Raw genomic sequence first — 23,674 nt, forward strand, 5'->3', positions numbered from 1 at the left:
ACAAGGCAATGAAATGTGTCACAGTGCAAAGCCTTCCTACCCTGACCCCCCGTGACTACGCTAAATATTTCTAAGAGGTTCTTTTGGATCAGCTCCGATCTAGTTTGCCTGGAGTGTCACTAATGTCTTCTAAGAGAATGAATTAATTCTACATATATAATCATAAATTCCTAAAAACAGAATGAAAAGTTTTGCTAATTCATAGATCCAGTTCACATATAATAGTAATCCATGCTTTATTAACCCATGGGTACTGAATTCTGGATTGTCACCAGAAAGAATCCAAAAACACAAGTCAAATTTGTTGTTGAATTATGAACTCTGGATTGTTTAAACCATAGATTGTCACTGCATGTGAATGCAGATCCATGGTCTTTCACTATGTCTACCAAGGTGTCAGGAAAAAATGATAAAACGTAAACTAATACCAGTATTGAAATGCTACAAAACAATCTGAGGTACATGGAGGCAGTGGGTAAAAAGAGGGAGAAAACAATGCAGGGTTTTTGCAGTCATCTGCCAGACCAACCCTGGGTAGGGCAACAAACCACAAATTAAATAAAGGTATGGGTAAGAATTATGTGTGAAGCAGCTCATTGCCTCATAACTGTTTTCTCCTTGAATATGATTTTTTTCTGAACTATGAGACAACCTTTAGGTGTTTTAGCAATGAGTCTTACAGCACCATAGAAATAAGATGGGTACAGAGTTTGTTATCATCATATAGGTTTGTGTAGATCACCAGATCTTTTCCAAGAATGGTGCAAACTGGATCAGGGGTGTATTAGGTTCATGAACTATTGAAAGATTCCTGTCTTGATCAGGATAAAAATCAAGTTCTGTGGACAATGCAGTAGCATACTCTACTGCCAGAATGGTTATGGATAGACAGACACAGTATTTTTAAAGAAATAATGGAGATTTCAGTTTTCTTCAGTGACAGATTATGATGCAATTCTTCAGTGTGATGCTATTAACAGTTACCACTGTGCAATTAATCTGATTTGGATTTATATCATTTGGTAGAAAAAAAGGATATCACATGAATTCTAACACTCATCAGTTTCATTAAAATACATAGATTCTGCAAACATTGCTAGGGTACTTTTTATGATGCAATCTATGTGATGAATACATACAAAAACAATACAGTTAAATACAGCTTCTAGGGCAGTATTTTCAACATAAAGTACCTCTATATACACATGCAAAAATGTCTACATTATAGCCCTATTACATGATGGGGGCCTGAGGTCACAAAGAGCTGCATGGTTTTTTAGATATACATGCACATTTATATTTTGAGCCAATGCAAGATTTGGGGTATCCAATTTAGGTATATACTTTAAAAAATCCAATTGCTTTTTTGTGCCAACTGAAACCTGATTTCTAACATTTATAATGGATAGTATCCTCTAGAATAGCAAATTCAATACAAACCACACTAGTGTTGTTTGTTACCATTACAAAGCCTGCTATCAAATGCAGATAGTGGTTTTGTGAGGTACAACACATACTGAACACACACACAAAAGGAAAAATAATTAGCAACCATATATACATACCCAAAACATCTGGAAAGGGAGGGCATTAATGAAGCAAAGAATGGAAAAACCCAAGATAATCAGGTTCTTGTCCAAAGCATACAGAATGAGATAAGGTTACAACAAGAGCAGCTAGAAATGTAACATACATGGGAACAAACAAGAAAAAAGGTTTGGGTTCTTCAGAATGACAAAGAAATGAAGCAAAAGCCATAGATTTGGTACAGTAGCTCATTCAGATGTCATGTACACACAAAGGCACATATATGGCTACTGAGTTTTAAACATGTGTTCTGTGGAGACCCTCCTTTCTCAAAGTAATAAAATTCCAAAAAATGTTTTAAGACCCTGTTGATCTACAGCATATTTGCAGTCAATGTAAAAAAAATACAGAACAAGCAGGGCAATTTATTCGGCAACAAGAGCAGTATCAGCAACAGTTAACCTGTGTTAATGTTCATTAAACTGGCATGTATGACATAGCTGGTAAACATTTATGTTCAGAACTGTTTACCATAACCAAACCTTGAGCCTCTAATTTCTTGAAGTAAGTCTGAAATACATTTTCCAGGTATAAGACAATAACGGTGGTTGCTGGCCAGTGATCTGAGGGCATATGATGGGGTTACTTTGCTGATGTTGAACAGACCTGGTTCTGACCAGGGCCTGGCCGTTTGACCACCTCAGAATACCACGAGCTCCATAAGGGAAGAAATACAAGCTATAAGTTAGCTACATAAATAATAGCATAATAAACATGGGCAAAAATTGCTATACCTTTTGAGTAAATTGGATCTTTCAGAAGAGGGTAATTCTTCTAAAAGTGGGTGACAGTAAAACTACTAAATAAACTAGCAAGACCATAAGTAGTTGTATATTGCATTGGAGAAGGTAGAGAGCATATGGATGAGCAAAGCAACTACAACAAAATACAAAGAAAGAACCAGCAGGAGAACAAAATACCAAAGCTGTATAGCTGCAAGAGGAGACTGTGATTATTGGCAGACATTAGTTATATCATGAGAGGGATTTATGCATCTATACAGCTAAAATATTCGCTGTGCTGGCCCTGTATGTGGAGTGAGACTGAATCATCCCCTTTTTAGAGAAAGAAAATGAAGCTTTTGACATTTTGGATTTTTATCATTAGCAACAATTTGTAGTCTTATCACTTCATACACTTACCTAAACTTGACCTTGTATTGGATCGTTCTATTATCGCATGCTTGCTGGGATTGTTTAATACTGAGCGTTTGGCAAGCGAGATGTCTGCTGTGACCCGTGTGATCGATATACTGAGCAAAAAAAAAAAAAAAAGGAGATGAAAATACACACATGGCAAAACAACCACTTCAGTAGCAAATACACACATTTTGCAAGTGTACTGCTTTACCCGGGACTGTCAGAACAAAAACACTGAGCAACTTTTGACTCGAAAAGATAGCACATCTGAAATATACTGAGCTTATATGTTGTTGTTTTTAATTTTTGAGACTTCAAGCAGTATCCAGTAGTAACCATCAGGTATTGCTCTATTTCTGGGCAGACTTGCTCAACAGAAGCGCCACATATGGTAAATGTTAGATGTTTGAGAGCTGCAAGTTTTGTGGACATGACAACAAGTGCAAGCTGTAACAGGGCTCAAATGGCTCCTAAGCCCCCTCCCCCATAACAGCTCCATCACCTTCTATTCTTTTTACCAAGTTAACCTTATCCTGTGGCCAGGAAAGCACACTAGCCATTGATTAGGTATCAGACCTAATTACCTGGGGCTTAATAGATACTGCTCCCCCCCCCCACACACACACACACTCATGCAAATATTCATTGCCCAAATTTTGAGGTCAGCTCAGAATATGTTTGGTGGCTTCCAAACTCAGTCCACTGTGTTGTTAGCTGTGAAGTCGTGTCCGACCCATCGCGACCCCATGGACAACATTCCTCCAGGCCCTCCTGCCCTCCACCATCCCCCGGAGTCCACTTAAGCTCACACCAACTGCTTCAGTGACTCCATCTAGCCACCTCATTCTCTGCCACCCCCTTCTTCTTTTGCCATCTATTGTCCCCAGCATTAGGCTCTTCTCCAGTGAGTCCTTCCTTCTCATTAGGTGGCCAAAGTATTTGAGTTTCATCTTCAGTATCTAGCCTTCTAAAGCCCACTGTAAATAGCCATTATTTTCTTTACAGAAAAATAGCTTTTGCTTTGTCGGTATGCAGCACACAATTAAAAGTACATAACAACATGCTATCATATTTGATCACAAGAGAAGAGCAGCTGTGAATCTAGATGGTGAAAATTTCATAAGCACTTCCTAATGAGAGTGTGTTACTGCACACAAGAGCACCCAAAGCAATCAACAAAATATTGTCTCCTTCAGAGTTTGGGAATAAATGAAGCCTTTTACCACCATACCGTTCTCTACATTAAGGCTCTATGGTGAGAGAATTTGATTTCAATTGAATAAACTTTAGCAGACACCATACAACTTAGCTACTGGGTACATGATTGAAAGTATCTGTGTAACACAGACTTACAACTAGTGGAAAGGGCCTTAAGTACCAGCTATTTCTATATTCATGATCCTGCTGGTCAAGATTTGTAACTGAGATGCTTCTCCAAGTGTCCCACAGTTCAAGGTTAGCATGGACGTGAACGGTGAAAGGGTCTTTTCCACAGCAGCTCTCCAACTCCGTGATGCTGTTCTTCAAATGCTCATCTGAATCTTGGTTGATTATGATTTATCCACTAGGCCAAGTCCTTTCAGTTTGCCAGTATTTTACTGTTTAACTGACTTGTGCTGTTTTAAAAATGTTCTACTGCCTCTTTGTGAGTTTTACTTCTAACGCTGGTTTTACCTGTTTAATTTCTTTTTTGTTTGTTTTAACAATTGCGAGTCAAATCAATATTTTTTGAAAAGGCAACGTAATAAATAAATAGTAATTTTTGAGTAATAGTCAATTATGGGAAATGACAAGTTTAGGGCTGACCAATGTTTTTGCTAAATTGCTTACATGATAGTTTAAGAAAATAGGAGTGCAATTTTTGCAAACAACAGAAAAAGAAAAAAGACACTTCACAGATGAGAAGCAAGTTGACTACATGAAGGTACTTTACATAACCATTAAGCAATTCTTCTGATTGTGACCTTAGTAAAAATGCTTCAAGGATATAAACAAACCTGGAAGAACTTAAAAGAGAACGATAACAATAGAAAATCAGGTCGACTCAGGAATTTATTACCAGGTAAAAAGTGTATAGCTACTTTAACAGATGGACAGAGGTCACATACTTCTAAGGCCCAAAATAAAGGTAATCATGCGATTTTTAAATTTATTTGTAGGTTTTGTTATGTGTGTGTGGGGGGGATGCTAGATAGAGTATGGGTTTAAAAGGATTGATGTAGGAAGATCCCCAGCAGATCAGAACAAAGGTCTATTGAGTGAGTTATTCTACTCCCCTCAGTAGCAAACCCTGCGCCTATGAGAAATTTACAAGTAGGACAAGAGAGCATCTACTCTCAGTTCTTTTTCTCATTCATGGACGAGGAGCAAAGTAGTCTATCTAGGCACATGAACATTGCTGTTATACAAACAGCAATTGTGAAGAAGTTTAAGTAGTGTCAGGACTATCCATGGTGTTAAAGTCTTTTTTTCCTCACCATGGTTCCAACAAAACTAAAGCTGCTATCAGCCAACAAAATTTCTTTAGAAACATGAATAACAGCTTCAGAAAGTTGCAAACAACCACAGTCCTTTGATGAGCTCCATGCAAGTTTCTGCCAAAACAAATGTATTATAATTTAAAATTTCACAGAACTCTGTTGTTTTTGCTAATTAATTTGTAATCTGGGAGAAATAGGCTTTGGGCAAAATTGAGGAAGGAGGGACAATATATGTTTCATTCAGACTGAAGTGTGCAACTTTAAGGGCCTACTCCTATATATGTTTAGAAAGAAAGAAAAAGTCCTACTATTCATAGATTTCCCCAGGCAGTATGGCTGACTGGGTAATTCTGGGAATTGTAGGAACTTCTGTTTAAACCTGCATCTGATTGCACCATAATCATTGATGTTAATCTAGATTCTTTAGTACTTACCGCCCTTCAAATCTATGTTTTAAAAAATCAAATAATGCTTTTTGCATCATATCTGTCACCTGAAAGTAAAACAGAAAAACATTCATGCGCTTGGGTACAAACTGATGTAAGATTTGTTAATTACTTATTTCAATTTATAAAGCAAATAGAATTGTTCTTATTAATGAAACTGGGGATAACATATAATTTAATGCATTTTGGCAATACCAAAATATTTTAGCAAATCATAATTTCAGTTAGAAAAGGAAAATATTATTCTAATTAGTTGTGGAATAGCAATTAGAGTTTTAGGCTAAGCTTGGGGAAAACCAGGTTCAAATCCCAGTTTAGCCACATAGTTCGCTGGGTGACCTTCAACCACTTATTCCTTCATCCAACTTACTAATTGTGAGCTTAACAGAGAAGGACTATACACATCACCTTGAGATTGATGGAAAAAAGGAAGGATATAAATGCAATATAATAATTATTGTAATAATTACAATCATAATTCTAATAGCAAACAAGCAATAAATATTTGTCCTCTTTTTCTCTCCTAGTTCCTCATAGAAGAAAAGTAGCATAGTTTTGAACAAAATTGGAGATGTTCATAAGGACTTTCTTTTACCTCATATCCCTTTAAGGAAGGCCCCACTAAGACTACTGGTCGCATAGAAGGCACTACATCATACGGAGGGATGTGCTCTGTCTGATAAAGGAAAAGAATGCTCTCAACACCTGTTTTTTACACGATGGCTAATTCTTCATACACATGCACACGCACACCCCACCCCCTCTCATGGAATTCTCAGTGATGTCACCAAAGGGCAAATCTGAAATGCATTTCCTCCCCAAAAAAACCTTTCATGAAATACTCTAAAATTACGAAAAAGACTATCTGGAAAAAAGTTTTGAAACTGTTTCTATCCAACCTAATTTTCATAACATGTTTAAATTATATTCTGTAATGGAACCATTGCTCAGGAATGCCAACACTTAACTTTAATGGCAAAATGGCCGCTACTCTGAAAATGTGGTGAATACACTGTATCTACAGAGTTCTATTGTCAGCAGCTTCTGATATCCAGAAAATACATTTAAAGCAGTGGTAAAATCTAAGAATATCATTCAAGAGTAGGGATAAGTGGCAAACAGAGGGGAAGATTGATTAGCTTTCATTTTAAAAAATTAAAATTAAACTATAATTACACTATTTTGAATTGTCATTGATTGCATGACAGTTTTCATTCAACCCATATTTTCAAATCTCTTCATTTGCACAACTGGTATATGAATTTACAACTGTGATTTTGTTCGTAATTGATAAATGCTACATAAACAGAATCCAGGACAGGTTATCCTTTTCTAGAAGATTCTAAAAACTCAAAAGTGGTCCATGGTTTCATAAATTACTTGCTTGATGTGTCATACAGAATTTATGAATGGATAATTTAATGTATAAAATCTGTCATACAATTCTAAACAAATATGATAAAAATTGATTTTCTGTGGTCTTGATAATATATTAAGCCGCAAAAAGTGGCTTATTTAAAAACATGAAGCTAGCAGAGGGCAAAATGTTTCAAATTTAAAACCACCGACCTGGAAAAGGCTTAAAAGTGGACTTGCCAAATCAAGGGCCTACACAGTGCAAATACATCAGTCAACATCACAGAATGTTGTCATTTTTCATTATTGTAATACTCAGCATGTCCCAGGAGTGTAACCACAGTAAAAGCAATAAAGTAGAATACACACGTAAGAAAACAGAGACAAACATTAATACAGCAACAGCACAAAATGCCACAGAAGCAGCAGTCTAAAACATGAAGTACACACTGGTGTCAGGGTTTGCTTTTGTTCACATGTAAATTCATAACAAAAAGAATGATGTACAGTGAGTGCCAAGGCATTAAAAGCATATGAACTTAAGTGCCTCATCTCACTTACTGCTTACAAACAACACCTCTATGTCTTTTGTCTAATTATGAAAGTACACTCTTAGAATTAGATAACTCGTTGCACACAGTACTGTAGCAGCCTGTAAGAATTATGTTAGGATCCTCTTATATTTTGCATATCAATGCCCTGCTGTAATATATTTATGTCTTATTCTGTTTCCCTACAGAAGCCTTGCACTAATCATAACCCTTGAAAATTAGGGTAGGTACAGATATTACCTTATTTGATGGAATACTGGTACTTAACTAAATTCAACTGTATGCCAGCCTTCAGCTTTTCCCAGCTCAAAAGAATTATGCTGTCAGTGGCAATATGTTATGGGACTGAAATGGGCTACAAGAACCTTTCACCTCTGTACTATTATTTCAAATTCACTCCACAAAGCTAGGTGATATTTTCATTGGATCACTATGTGTTGAGTGTTCCGATGAATTAATCAGAGTGTCCATCCAGATTATGGTGAGCAAATGTCAAAATAAGACAAGAATGATAGCTGTACTTTACCATTTGGTTGGGTTTTTCAGAATTCTGTCTTATAAAAGTCAGTCTTAAGAATGAAAACTAATTCAGAACTGAGAAATGGTCTTCCATTATTGATAAAAGCTTAGCCCAGTAGAAAGAAAGAACTGGATCATATTTAAAAGAAAAATATATATGCAATCACAGTGATGATTAATTTTAAAGCTATTCATTGGTTCAATTTATATCCAGCCTTTCTGGACCCCCCTCCCCCTCCCCCATTGGTTTTATCACTCTGCAAAGTAGTTGCCAAATTAACTATTGTATTGATAAAAGAAAATAATGGCGGCAAGCAAGGGAATTTTTTTAATGTAAAGGAAGAATTTAATATGCTTTGGAGAAGTCTGGACAGTCATGAAAGTATGGGATTTATTATGTCATTGAGCATAGACCACACCAGCAAAACAAGGGCTCCTGGAACATTATGCATATATGAAGCTATCTATGCAGTGTGCATCTACATTTAATTTTTTTTTAAAAAAAAGAATACTTCTGTAAAAAATAGGGATATGAATAGTTAGCTTTACTCTCCAATTGCTTACACTGGCTGATAAATAAGAAATTCTATGTAACTTTTTAGGAGCATCTTGTAGTTCCCAGGTAAGGGATGAAAAGAGCATGACAATACATCACATTTGTCAGCCTCCCTACGGAGTAGCTTTGACTATGAAGGGAGAGCCACTGGTTCCGTTTTCTAATAGGCAAGATGCTACAGTCTGACTGCTGGAGGAGAAGGCAAGAACAATGGGAAATAATTTATATATGACAATAGGAAAAACTCACAGTAGACCGCCAAAACAAGTATGCAGTTTTCCACTGGTCTTGCTCATCTGCAGATTTTGCACCTAGTGGATTAGAAGTTTAAATACTGACTAAATTAAAAATTGAAAGTTCTTTTTAAAGAACAAGATGAGTATCTGTTTAGAGTTAACAAAAATGAATTATAAGACTGAATTACACGTAAAAAAAAAATCTGGAGAAATGACAATAAGCATGCACTAGAAAGGTGCATTATCTTGTCTTGTTAAGTTTTTACTTCAGTGGATGTTTAAAGAAATTCCCTTGGCAGCCTATTATTCCATCAAAAAGGAAAAGTACCATAAGCAACATCTAACTGAGTCACTCACAGGGCCTAGTGTGCTTGTTTTCATTCTTTTGGATCAGCTAGCAGTTGATAAGTTAGTTCCTTTTGTCTAAAATAAGTGGATTATATAAACTGTAGGTGATGATGCTAATGATGCCAGTGGCAGAGTAAAAACAGCTTGTGTCAGCATAAACTTACCGATTTCTGCTTCTGCTTAGCTACAGCAGCATGGAAAAGAAACAAAGAATAACAAAAGCATGCATGTTATTGGCTTGTCAAAGGACGCAGACAGTCAACAGGACTCAAAATGTGACGCAGTGCAGGTGAGCAGGTGTACAGATGGCAGCTCGGAAGTAGGTGTTACCTTCTTAAAAAATGGCATTCTTTTCTCTTTGGAGTGGGGTGATGTAACACTGTTTGCAGTGGGTTTGGGGGAGCGATGATTTGCTGGAATATCAATTTCTTCTGCATCTAAACCAGTGGCATCTATGTCTATAGCTATATGTAGATAAACAATGTAAAATTATCAGATGGCCGGGAGAGGAGAGATAAGTTAAAAGAAACATGAAGCAACAGTATGTCAGGTCAGACGTGTATCAGGAATAGCAAACAGAATAGAAACAAAAGGAGGAAATTTAAATGTACAACACACTAGGATTTTAAAAAACATCTCAAAGTAAGGCAATGGGTGTCAATTGCAAATTACATAAAATTATGAGGTATGTAATTTTTGTTTAGGGCCCTTTAAGGTACAATTGGGTATTTTTGTCAATATACTGATTCCACAATCAACTTCTCAAAATTAGCGGCATAGGCTGGGCTCTAGGAAACCTTCTCACTCCAGTAGCATAAATTAACAAATGACAACAGGAAACCTAACACAGAATTCTGCCCTGGGTTCTTTATCATTTGTTTTAGAAGTGCTCAAAACCCACTAATGGGCCATGGAAACCATATGAATGAATAATAATGCTAGGCAATTCATTAGCGATAAGGAATTCATCACAGGAGCTTTGGCTTCTGGGTCAGGTTTGGAACCAATAATACCACATACAGAAAATCTTAACTATAACAAAAGTAAGTAAGCATTTCAAACCTGTAGGAAACGAAATCTGTTTTATACAGTTTCATTTTTAAATATTTTCAGTCATACTTATCTCCAGTTATGTGAGAGATTTGATACAGTTATCTAGCTTTTCAGCTGAATTTGCACTAATTGTCTTTATTTATTTACAAGTGGCAAATAAACAGAGGATTGATTCATAATACATAAACTTTTGCACTGGAGGAACAGAAGAAAGCAGAGGAGGAAGTAAAGTCCATTCTTGTCATTGCGGAACAAGTGTTGACTGGAAAAGGGTTTGCTAAAATATGGGACTATGTAGGAAGTGTTAGAGGTGGAATAAAAAGGAAAGCATTAAAGATGTTCTACACTCTGAAGCATTAAAATATACAGCAGAAATACATAACATTTTCTGAGCTCTCTGCACTTAAAATCACATCATGTTGGTCACGTACCTACTGCACCATTGGTGTCTGAATACCACTCCTACTACTACTGTTACCAAGACTAGCAGTAGAACTTTGCATTCATTGATTTAGAAACTGTGACTGATGGCCATGCTGCTGAATGCCTACAATGCAGGCACACGTGTGTTTGAGTCTTTAGAACTTCTGGATCTCCTTTTCTCCACCTGATCGATATCTGAAGCAAGTTCATTCCTTTTAAGATTGACCAGCAGAATGTTGGTTTTTTTTTTTTAACTTCTCATGTTTTGCAGAGTTTTATGAGTCCTGTTTGGCTCTTTAAAAACTTGCTGCAGGTGGCAGTGCTTTTTTAAGTTTTTACTGCAGTCAGTTATTTAGTTGAACAGGCAAGGAAAATTTAAGTAGGAAGGCGGCTAGCCCATTCTGTTAGGTAACTGGTTGTAGGAAAACTTCCAAGACACCTCTGGCTAGACATGCATTCCCTGAACTTGCCTAAAAATCTGGCTGTAGCAGACTAGTCTTCCAAAGTCACCACAACTTATTGAAGAAAAACAGCACTGTCATGAAATGCTATTAAATATAACAACTTTTTCAAGAACAGCCATACCATAAACACACCTTTAAAGTCACATTTCAGAAGCAAATTTTGCAAATGAAATATTTAATGTGGGTGAATATGAAATATGGGCTCCCCCAACCTCAACATGTATGAATAAGCTGCCCAGTTGTTAGAACACGCACTTGACCAAATATAGGGAACCAATCATAAAGCACTTTCAAGCATTTCCTCAAAATCGTTATCTGATTCCACCTTATGAGATTGTTGGTAAATACAATATACAAACATTAACTTTTCAAAATACTACAAAAATACTAAATCGTGGGGAGTCTGTAGCGGGGCTGCTAAGCCTCTGATAGTTCCCTTATGCTCACAGGAGCAACCACTCAGAAAACAAAGCATTAATGCTCCTTTAACTTCCACAGAACAGAACAGAACAGAACAGAACAGAACAGCCTTTTCCAGATTGAGGCAGGCAAATGGAACTCATTCTTAATTCCTTTTAGAAATGTGAAAGCTCCATTGCACAAGTACTCCATCCCATGAACACAAAGGTGCCATGGGATAAAGCTCTTCCACATCAGCTGCTCATTAATGTTATTCTCCTTTCCCCATAAACTTTACCAAATTAAATAACATACAACCATTTTCTTATTTTGTTAAATAAACACTCCTTTCCACCCACTCCTGAAATATATAGATTTCTTTTAACCAAAAAAAAAAAAAAAAAAAAAAAAAAAACCCAAAACCCAAACCTTTAAAAGTTGCTTGTGACAGCTAGAAAATAAATTAGACTAATTTTGGAGGATGAAGCCATCAATGGCAAGTAGTCAAGGATGACTATATATTACCGTCTGGTCAGACCAGGTGACAGCAGACAGCAGTGCTGGGCTACCATACATACTTGACATCAGGAGAGCCCAGCTAGATCTGGCCAAGGGTCTCCCTAGTCCAGCAGTCTATTTCCACAGTGGCCAAACAGGTGGCACTGGGAAGCCTATGAACAGGGCATGCGGACAACAGCCTTTTCCTCCTGTTATATCCCAGCAACTGCCATTCAGAGGAACAGTGCCTGTTGGAACATTTACTAGTAGTCATTGATAGCTTGTTCTCCATGAATTTATTTATTTAACCTCCTTTTAAAGCCATGGAACTTGATGGCCATCCCAACCCTTGCAGTAGCAAATATCTTAGGATAACTACACTTTGGATAAGAACTTAATGGGCTTTATGAGAACACCATGCCTCTTATGGCTGGTGCTGGTGTAATTATAGTGGGCCATGGAGAATGCTATTTTCAGCTATAGGCTCCTGTTGGTTTTATCAGCCTTGCAAAAATATCAACTGATGGATAATACGGTCTAGTTACTCAGACTCTGCTTCAGAAAAGTACAGACCCCTGACTGATACCAATGTTACTTTAACAAAGGGTTAGACAACTCATGCCCCCACCCCCGTCTTGTCTGCAGCCCATGCTGCCGCCAAAATTTGGAGACAGAGTGGTGGCTAGTGGAGCAGGAGAGAGAAAGCATCATTTTTAAAATGTGTAGTTTCTTACTGAAATCAGCCACATGGAAAAAAGGGAATTTTGTTAAAGTAAAATGGCCCCTTCTCCCCATGACTATGCCGATTTTGGCAGCATACTCGGCGTGTGAACAGGGGTGAAGTTTCTGGGGTGGGAGGTAATGCAGCTCACCTCTGCTCTTACACAAACATGTTAGTTTTGTCCCGTTCTTCCTTTCCAGCATTTACATGAATAATCCTTACTAAAATTATCCATAGCATGAACCTGTGAATGAATTAATTTTTAAAGAGGTGAATAACTTGACACCTCATCAAAATGGGGAGTTGTCACTTCAATAAGAACTGTAAGATGCAAAGGCAGTAATTACACAGAAAGAGGGATGACCCACTTACCAGATGATGGAGGTGTAGACTTTCTGGAACTAGGTACCACGTCACCCAAACTGGATGATGAATTTCCTCCTGATTTACTAGAGCAAAGTAAATATACATTCTTCTTACTACCACATATATTTACTTGCATCAGTGCCAACAGAGAACAAGGGAGTTTTCCTTGCATGCATACAGATTCTTATAGCTTACGGAAATCACATGAAAAATCTGAAAATAGAATTTATATAGGGCCTTCTAATTTTCTCAATGCTCAGCTTTTAATGTGGCCATTTTTACATGTATATAGCAGTTTTAAGTAAACAATATTTCTAAAGACAAGTCCTTACCTGTATTTTTTACTTTCCATCTATGCACTGAGGTGTGTGGCTTCTACGTCTGCACTGAGACTTCTCTGGAAACCTTCTGGAGCAGGAGTAGGCAAGTTGTGGCCCTCCATCAGGCCTAGCCAGAATAGCCAGTAAGAGAGCTGATGAGAGTTGCAGCCCAGTAACAGATGGAGGGCCACAACAGGCTCACACCTAGAATCTGAAGTAGGAAGCTAACCAGAAGAATTGTACCTTTCCATGCGTGCTTTGATGAGAGGTGTCCTACATTCCAGTGCTATCTCTTTTAAGATTGCTATGAGACTGGCAGTTGGAATTGCCCCTGGTTTGAAAATTTACAAAACAGACATTTTCTTTTGGATAAAGTGGGCTGATCTTGCTCATTTACTACTTGTTAATGAGGAGTCAAAAGGAATGTGGGAAAGGATTAACTATAATAGAAAATATCTCTATAAAATGTATACATTTAAGACATGGAAAAGTCATCTGGCACAGACATAACTGAGCAAAATTGATCAAGGAGATAGATGTCATATTGATAGATAAACACAGTCATATGAACTGCAGTGTCATTAGGAAGTGAGTTCTCAGACTGGATGTCCAAAGCCCTGTCACAGCAAGAGCCAGGCAAAAAGGACAAGAACAGCCTCAGTTCCTCCAGTGTTGTTTCATCCTATGACATAGTTTTTAATGGCTATCACAAGCATCTACTATTGTGAAATGGCTGTAAGTGAAATAATATCAGATTGCAATAAAATGACTTAAGTTTGAAAATTCTATTATGTGTTTGAAGGAAGAGAGACAGCAAGTAGCAGCAGCTCCTGTAAGAGCTAAGGAAAGGAGAACAATGCTCACAGAAATTCAGTGACTCTTAGTTTCTACATATGTGGAAAAATGCAAATCAAAATGACCCATTCAAACTTTATTTATTCCCAGGTTTCCTCTGCAGAGAGTGATTTGGGACAGGCTGTGGCTTTTTTTTTTTACATTAAATCTGTCACCCTGAATGTGACCTAAGCATTGGCTTCTGCCCTCACTGCCCACTGACCCCTCAGCACGGACTCTTAACATCTGAATCAGGCAGACCTTAGGTTTACATGAAAATGCTTATTGTCTCCTTTGGCGAGAAGCAGGAGAGAGCTTGTGTTCCCAGTCTTTCTGTCTATGGTACTTCAGCCTAGAGTTAGCCTAAATAATCCCTTTTAAACAACTCTAGAAAGTGGAATATATTTTGTCAGTTTCTCTCAATATTATGCCACAATATTACCATGTCACTAGTAATGAAGATTTTACATATGGTTTTAAACAGGCCAAACACAACAGTGACATTAATGTATGAAAAATACCATAACTTCTAGTAGAGCTTGACCAAGAGTATTAAATTAGAAAGGGAAATGGAGAAGTAAGAGAAGAACAGTATTTTAGATAGAAATAAAATCATAGCCACAGATTACTTGTGAATACAGCACTCACATGGTAAAGGAGAGGGACCATATCCCTGCCTCCCTGAGCTAGCTCCATTCTCTGATGTTCTGAGCAATCCAAAGGAACTCCTTTGCATAGGGGTTGCGAGCTGTTACAACCCTACACATGAGGAACTGCTCATGTTGCAAAAAACTGGAGTTCCTTTGTTGTTGGCTGCACTTGTTGTGCGGGGCTCAAAACACACCACTGCTTCTTTATTACCTCACGCATGCCCTACACACAAGTAATGCACATATAGGGCTTAACAATCCCAAGATTTTTACTCATCTTTTTCAAAATTATTTACTTTCAACAAGTATCTTAATTCAACAGCATTCAAAAAAATCAGTCAAATTCATCTGTGCTATATCAACATCTAGTGCTGTATAAGAATTCCACAGGAACTATATTTTTATTACCTGGAGTAGAATTTTCCTTGCTTTGCCTTTTGTTCATGCTGCAGCCTCATATTTTCTAATTTGACTGGACTTGGTATGAATCCAATTTCACAACCTTCTTTTACCAAGCGTCCTATCCACCAGTCATTATTAAATTTCTAAAGAAAAAAAAAGATGCATGTATTCTAGTATGTCATGTATAAAAAAAGCCCATTGCCAACCTATTTTTCCCTTCCTTATGTACCATAATACTATGCTAGTGCTATAACAGTTAGTAGATAATTTCCAGCACAATACTGTACATGTCTACTCAGAGGTAAGGCCCACTGAGTTCAATAAGGCTTACTTCCAGATAAATCTGTACAGGACTGCACCCTTATTTACATAATGACTATATGCATGATGCACGGTGAGGCTATGACATACAGAAGTTCTGTGCTGATGCCATTATGAATGCGCAAGCCCAGCTCAGAGGCTGTCATGTCATGCAAACCTGGTAAAGATGGGTTGCTTAACTTTGCAAAGTTGAACAAGTCATAATGAGCTGTCCAAACCCAGCCATTTTTCTGGGTCCTGATTTAAATGACTACAACTGGCCAGACTGAGGTAGACTGACCATGCCCTCTCCATTTAGCAGCAACCGGAGGGTCAAGGGATTGTGATGAATGAGGCAAGTTGTGATGCAGGGGAGAAAGGCAAATCCCTGAAAACCTTGAGGGGTCACAGCACAGCAGAACACTTCTGTCCACACAGGGCAGGTCCTAGACCCACGCCACCGAAGTTTAAGCTACATATCCAGTCACTATAAAGTAGTTAATTTGGATTGTATTTGAGCCTCTGCATAAATTTCCACAAAAACAAAGTAAACATAAAGCTATAGGCATGTGCGCATGTTCATCGAGAGTGATTTGACATTTGCAACAGTATTTCATAGTTTAATCCTTAATCAAAATGAGTAATAGTGTGGTTGAGTCTAAAAACTAGGGTAAGCAGGTTATAACCCAGCAAACTGCACTGTCACCTTAAGTTCTTGGAGAAGCATATTATAGGCAAGGATTTATTCTTCTCCCAGTAATCTCTACTGTACTGCTGCTATCTGACCTAGCACTATAATGTGTTGTAACTGAAAGATTCTAGGTATGCCACAGAGTAGGTGGCCATAAGAAGTGAAACAAACAACAAAACGGAGGAAGGAATGTATGGTAGAAGTTGTGGCTTTTCTCCCTGCTGGAACTTTAGGAATATATGGTGTGCATCTCCAGATGGTAACCTAGAAATTCTGTTTTAAATTAACATTGATATATTTGTATGACCTGTGGCTGCCAAGCAAAATATGGATATGGATCCAATCTAGCCATAGGATACAATCCTACTGTGGTGATCATAAGTCTTTGAACTCAGAGGTTTATGCTAGCCCTAAGCAGGAGGTAGGAAAGCTGCTAGACAAGCTTTCTTGCCTGCCAAGCAAAAGCATTTCCAGGAGGCTGGAGAAGCCCCAGGATAGCTCACATCCTTCCCTCCCTGACCACCAAAATGCCCCTCTTCCTCCTCTCCAAGGTGGCATTCCTGATTTCAAGGATGCAGGCAGCATAGTTCTTCCCATGCCAGTTGCAGGGCGACAGGGGCAGGCAGATCATGGATACCATCCTCTGATGATGGAGTGCTTGTCTTCAGCCTCACACCTGGGAATCTGAAATATCCTGTGGCCCCTCAGACAGTGTCTAGGAGCCACAGCATGGCTCACTTACATGCAACTTATTGTCATTAATCTTCACAGACATATGCAATGAGACTTATGTATACAGTATTTCATTTTGGCTGGACTGCATATCATATTTTCTAAGTACTATACTACAATTTTTAAACAATTAGTCAAACTAACTGAAGTACCAAAAACTGATCCAGGTGGACTTAGTTCAAGTTATCTCACCAAATACTTTTAGAGCTACCCACATATTTGCAGAAAGCGGGGGGTCTGTAATTGGAAACAGAATAGTTGCAGTTGGAAGTATGGGGCTACATTTTCACGCTTGCCCCTACTGCATTTCTCACAACAGTCTTGGAGTCTCACCATAAGGCCAAAGGTTGAGGGAAGTGGCTTGTGGGCAAAACTGGCAGGCAGGAGAAAGAAAGGAACAGCACCTCATCTTGCCGGCTCCTTCTCCAGTGTGCAATGCTACCATATTCTAGTATTTATCTGATACTGCATATCATGTTTTGTTTTATATGTATTATACAGAAATTGTTACATAAAATATTTGGTGCTTTGTTTACATTTCAAAACACACACAGAATTAACCATTCTTATTTGAATCATTCTCTTATGAGTAGATATTCAAAGTTTATGGAAGGTTCTTGTTGAATAAACTTAAAGCTGGGAGTTAAGGAAAGATGAAGAGCAGGCTGGAAAGGTTCAGACTACTTTAGATTGTAAGGAAGGAAAAGCAGATCATCAGAAACAAAATGTTTGAGGTAAATTGTTGTGAAAGCTCATGTAAGCTCAGACAGTTCAGTATGCATTATCTGCCTCTGTAAAGGTAAACTGCAGAAGCAGAGAAGGTACAGCAGCTCAGCGATGAAGCATACGCTTTACAAAAGCAATTACATGGCATCTTGAATTACTGTCAGAAAGAGGAGAAAAACAACTACCTACTGCTTCCTTGACAATTGAGGGTGAAGGCACCCATCATTTAAATGGAAGTGAGATGCATTCTCTGAGACACCCACCCCCAACACATGCACCAGAAGTTATGGGTGGACATATATTCTCAACCCCATTTTTGTTCCAGTTGTCTTATGAATACTGAATCCATAAACCACGTTTTAAATCCCCCACAGAATGTCAGTCTTGCAAGATGGAGAAAGGCAATTTGAGAAAACCCAGGATTCAGATATACCACTGCTACCATATGTAAGACATGATGGGGTTGCATCCAGGGGATATAAAGCCACAAAACATAATTGAGGATGGTAAGTCAGGCAACCGCTGATGCAATTGTAGTACAGCCTTTCTTACTTCTTTAACATGTAGGAAATCCTTTGCTTCGAATGAGATGGCCATGCCTGGAACTGGTACATCATCATCATGGGCTGCACTGTAGCTAACATTTGTCCGGACTGCAAATGCAACAGGTTTTGTCTGTGGAGCAAAATGAGAAAAGGAGGGTTTATACTTTCCTCATCGATTGCTGTTGCTCTTTTTCTTATACTCTTTGAGGCAAAACCTTGTCAAGACAACTTAAAAAGTAACATTTTAAAACAATCAACTATAAAACACAGTCAACTAAAACAACAGCAGAAAGACCACGAAGAAGAACATTTTAAAATAATAATATTAAAGCTTAAGAAATAAAAAGGGGCATTCGTTAACTTAATAATAGGCTGAAATATCCGGGTCTTAAATTCTCCTTTAATAACAGTCAGGAAGGGGGCATGTGGGTATTCCATGGAAGAGCACTGGAAAGGTTCCAGCCACTAGAGTAGAGTCCCAAGCTTTTGTGTGTGCCAAGCTTATAGACCTTACTAGCAGGCATTAATATTATTATTACATTTCTATACTGTCCATAGCTGAAGCTCTCTGGGGGGTTTACAACAATAATCACAATCATACACATACAAGATGTTGTCCAAATTGGTTACTATATGAAGTCAACACTCCTGCTGACAGATGGATCTGTGATGATGGTCCATTTTATTCCCCTTCCTTATGTGCACCTTGCATTCAAGGTGCATCTTCCCTAACTGAAAGGATAACGAAAGGATTGTGGTATGTAAAATCAGCAGTCTAAAAACGACGCATGCATTTAGAAATATTCTGGCAACTCCCTTGGTATCAGTTTAATAACACCTAGGGACTTTCAGTGTTTCATATTAAACAGCTGATTGCCACCCAAGGGAAAAAAGAGGAGTCTTTCAAAAGAAGTTTTCAGAAAATCTTTTGAAATGAGATGTTAACCTAAATATAGGCACCACTGTATATGTGTTGTTTCGAAAGCTCTCTTTATAAATAATGTATAAGAAAAAGCTGGAAAAGTGACTCAGTATATGAAAAAAGTATCAAGGCTTTTCATAAAGCCTATTTTAACAAGAGAGCATTTTTGCATAATATTGCAAAAAATGACTTTTGCACATATGGCTACAAGCAGTGATTCAAGGTACAAGTTATGAGGTTGTCAAGGTGGTTAGCAGGTGTAAGCATTCAGTTATCAGGGCACCTGAGTGTATCTTCCAGATTTGATATGCTTTGTTGAAACAGTTGTCCTAAAAGCTTTCTAAGACTCCAATTTAGCTTCAAAAGTTTTAATCCACCAGGAAAGTGGATCCACTTACAAAAGGAAATGTATTGGTTCCCCTGAATGAAACAGTTACCAAACGGTGTACAGTATTATCTGTAATGTTATCAAGTGAGAGATTCCTAACCACAATGTGCCTATGGAAACCAAACATGGATCTATTATTCTGACTGATCAAAATCAGCTCATGCATTTCCATACAGATATTGGATTCAGGAACTAAAAATAAACTATAAGTATTTCAACTAATGCAGAATTAACACTTTCCAGCTATATCAGTCCACATTTTCATTTAGTCCAGTATCCCATTTCAGCCAACAGCCATCCAGATACTTCTGAGTGTCCCTACAAAAAGAGTATGAAGACATCAGCCATCCAGTGCTTTGACATCCAGCAACAGGAAATCTTTACCTTTAACCATGGGACGGCCATTTAGTGCAGCTAGTATTTACCAAAAGACTATTTAATGAATTGATCTGCTTCCTTCCTAAACCTTCTAAGGCAGCGACCATCACCAAATATTGTAATAGTTAATGCCATAAGTTAAGTATTGATTACATGAAGTCTTTTTTCTATCTTGAATCTACTGCCAACTAGATCCAGTGCATGATCCAGAGCCCCAGGAGTACAATACAAAGCGAAGCCCTTGTCTCTACACCCTGTATATTTTCATAAAACTATTACATTCTCCCTAAACTTCCGTTTTTGTAAGCCAAGATCAGGAACTGTTCTCTGTTCAAATTCTTACATTCTCTTGGTGATAATGTCATGTGCTGGAAAATGTGTGTGTCTAAAGGCAAAAAAGAACCAAAAGTGAGTTGGGATACCCCTTCTCTCTCTCCTTCATGCGAACTCACTTCTAAATAAACAAGAAGGAAGTAAACAAGGAACCTAAACAAAGAAAAACTTTCTTCCTCCACATCCAGATTTTTTTCTCATTTGTGCATCTGGGAGATTAGGAGGAAGGAAAGGGAGTTACTCAGTTCAATGGAACCTACTGCTAAATGTGCATAACGCTGCATTCAAATGTTTCTATATGCAACAATGTTTGTATCAATGGATAATTTGCAGGGTTTCTGCAGTTGGCTGACCCTCTTGTGCTTTTTGTTTAAGTATTATGTAATAGCTGTCCTGAATGAGTCCCAAGCATAGTCAGGTGGCCCAGAGAGTCTTTGGGGGGGGGGGGGGGGGAGCAGGTTGTCAAAAATTCTATTGCTTACAGCACAAAATTACAAATTATTGTAAAATTGGTTTTCTCTTATTAAGAATATTAAGCTACATAAGCACTTTTCTCTCTGTTTTGCACACCACCTCTAAGCCCTGCTTTTAAAGAACCACTGAGTGATCTTTCTGTTAACAAAAAGGGAAAGCACCAAATGCATGATGAAAAGGAAGAAGACCTCAAGAACACATAGAATACTCAGTTTCAGTTTCATCTTCTCTTCCACGCCATCTTGAAATAATTTTAACTTGAAAGAGGCTCTGACTCAGGGAGATGAAATAAAAGATTATTAAATTAACGTCATTGTCATCATGTTCTGGAGAACAGACTTGGCATTCAGAAGAGATTTTATTTATGTCATTTAATTGTTTTTATATATCACCTTTTCTCCTGCAAGGAAACCAAGGTGATTTATGTAATCTTCCACTTCACTTCACAGCAGCACTATGAGGTAGGTTAAGCTGAGTGTCATTGATAGGTACTTTATGCTTTTGTTCAACAAGGTGTAAGAAATATTAAACAAAGTTCAATGCAAACAATATTAAATGCAGGATTTTACATTTTTATAAGTTTATCTATATCCATATTGTGACTAGCAAACAAGCAATCAATAATTAAGAAAATATAATATGCAAAATGGCATCCAAATGTTTTGACATTCATATTTATAGGACTGTATTTTCCAGTGAATGTAAATTTGATTTGCGTTTTCTCTTCAGCTTGGCTATGGTACCACAATTGTTTAAATTAGGCTATTCTCAGAGAGGCTGCTTTCTTTTAAAAAAACTGCTAATGAGCTGTGATGGTGAATTAATGAATACTATACAAATAATAAAAAGAAGACTAAGCCATCCCTATGTCCTATAGTTGCCAGATCAAATTATTAAAAATAGAAAACCAGAGCCTACTGTGAAACAATGTTGCTTTCAGGATCATCTAACTTCACAAGCATGTGTACCGATCATTGACACAGGAACGTTCTCTATTTCTACTGGAAACTTTCCTAGTATGAATTGAGTCATTTACATAGGAAAATATTTCGTTTGCCACAGAAAATGTTCTAATGTCACACGGCTGAGGTGAGCAACTTGTGACCTTGCCACAAGCTGCTGATTCCTGCACTACAGAGATCCAATTTAGCAGGTTCATTTTTAATGTATTTAGTATGCAAAGTTAAAAAGTACCCCATGCTACCTTTTTTCCCCTGTAAACCACTAGTATTTCACGTGAAATATTTGAGGGAGAATACTAAATTCCACTTTATTCTGAGGCATACATATAGTCTGATGACATATGAATTTTCTCACAGGTAGGTAAGGTAATAATTGTTATAGCCATCTTCTTCCCCATCTTTCCAAACAGACAAGAACAAAGGCCTGTTAAACCAAAAGGCATTATTTATGTTGAAGCTCACCAGTTAGGCTGGCTATGTCATACAAATGTAGTGTATTGAAGAGTTAATAACAAAAGACACAAGCAAGTTAGAATTCTGGCATTAGAAGTTGATTCCAAACTGAACACCTGCTCCCTTCTGCCTTCCAAACTGTGAAAAGAGCAAATCACATCTTCAAGCTGGGTCCTTCAAACACTTGGAGCATCTGACACTTCTCAACTAATCTGTCCTCTTAACTGGACGCCATACCCTTGGATGAATGATGTTAGGTCCACCCCCTGCATAGCAATTTGCTCACTAAGCTGCCTAGCTTACCTCTGGGTCCATTGCCCTTGGCATTTTCACTGTGGATCCTGGCCTCTCGTCTTTTGAATCAGAATCAGTATCCACAACCTTTGAAGGCTGTTTTATAGGAGGTGTGGGCCCAATCACTCTACTCGCTTGAACAGCATTAACTTCACCTTGGAAAGTTCCAACCATGCCCATTAATGAATCAACAATTGGCTTACATTCCCATACATAATGACAGTAGATATTCATGAACAACCCAGTATCATACTATTTGCACAGAAGGTCTCTAGAAAGGTACAACAGTGCGTCCACTCCAGTTCTACTCTTACTCCTCTGATGTCTAACTAGGTTCTAATTTTTGCCAGAGAGCTAATAACCTGAAGTGTACCATACATAACTCCAGCCTATAGGGCTGTCTCACCGTATTCTTGTCAGTGTACCAGTTACTGCCATATGCACAGTACAGTCACCACGGCTTCATAGTTTACCCTCCCATCTGTGAAGCATGTGCTACACAGTTTAGTGCAAGTCCTCAGGTAATGAATGCCTCATGCTGGAATAGCAGCTCCATATCAAGCTGCCTACAACAGCCCTCCTCTTTCCTTCTACTGGATCCCACAAATCACTGTCTGTTTTGCTATTTCACAAGTTATTAACAATAATATAATTTAAAAGATGAAAGTGTAACCCTTTATTAACTAACAGCAATCTAAGATGTCTTCAAAGCTGACAGAAATCTCTGGTACAGGCAGTTTTTGGAAACTAGGCTTGCTCTTTAAAATTGATGAACCCAGCAAGATAAAATAATTTAGCAGCCCTTGAGAAAACTGCATTGTCAAAGACCTTTTAGGCCTACATGGTGCACCAGGTGTCAGATCTGGAAGGGAGCAGAGAGCCTTCCTTTTTCACTCTCTCTGAAGCTGTCAGAGAACCAGAGGTGTTGCTAGGCACTTAAAACAACTCCCAGTCTTTCCATTGACATTAATAGAAGTGTTTTTCTAAACGTAGTTGCCATATGGGGAGGGGTGGTGGCATGAACAAAGTATACAGAAATGGCTCACCTTTCCTATCCCAACCATAAATGCGCCCATCCCCCTATGGCAGCTAATCTTAGGATAACCTCTGACTGGCACCAATGGAAAT

At 38.0% G+C, this 23,674-nt stretch overlaps 1 protein-coding gene across 3 annotated transcripts in view; it reads right to left on the bottom strand.

Moving 5' to 3' along the window:
• Nucleotides 1–23,674, bottom strand: part of CACNB2 (calcium voltage-gated channel auxiliary subunit beta 2) — a 154,678-nt gene that overhangs the window by 8,052 nt on the left and 122,952 nt on the right. For 2 of the 3 annotated variants that reach the window (XM_044424828.1, XM_044424830.1), the window contains 7 exons: nt 18,350–18,472; nt 15,355–15,491; nt 13,149–13,225; nt 9,549–9,682; nt 6,248–6,328; nt 5,641–5,699; nt 2,730–2,839 (listed from right to left, as the gene is read on the bottom strand). In XM_044424828.1, coding sequence (XP_044280763.1) covers nt 2,730–2,839; nt 5,641–5,699; nt 6,248–6,328; nt 9,549–9,682; nt 13,149–13,225; nt 15,355–15,491; nt 18,350–18,472 — 721 coding nt within the window. The remainder of the gene's footprint in view (nt 1–2,729; nt 2,840–5,640; nt 5,700–6,247; nt 6,329–9,548; nt 9,683–13,148; nt 13,226–15,354; nt 15,492–18,349; nt 18,473–23,674) is intronic. The other variant, XM_044424829.1, reaches the window with a different exon arrangement.

The sequence above is a fragment of the Varanus komodoensis genome, unplaced genomic scaffold (assembly GCF_004798865.1).
Source record: "Varanus komodoensis strain SLA01 unplaced genomic scaffold, ASM479886v1 scaffold15, whole genome shotgun sequence".
NCBI classification, from domain to species: Eukaryota; Metazoa; Chordata; class Lepidosauria; order Squamata; family Varanidae; genus Varanus; species Varanus komodoensis.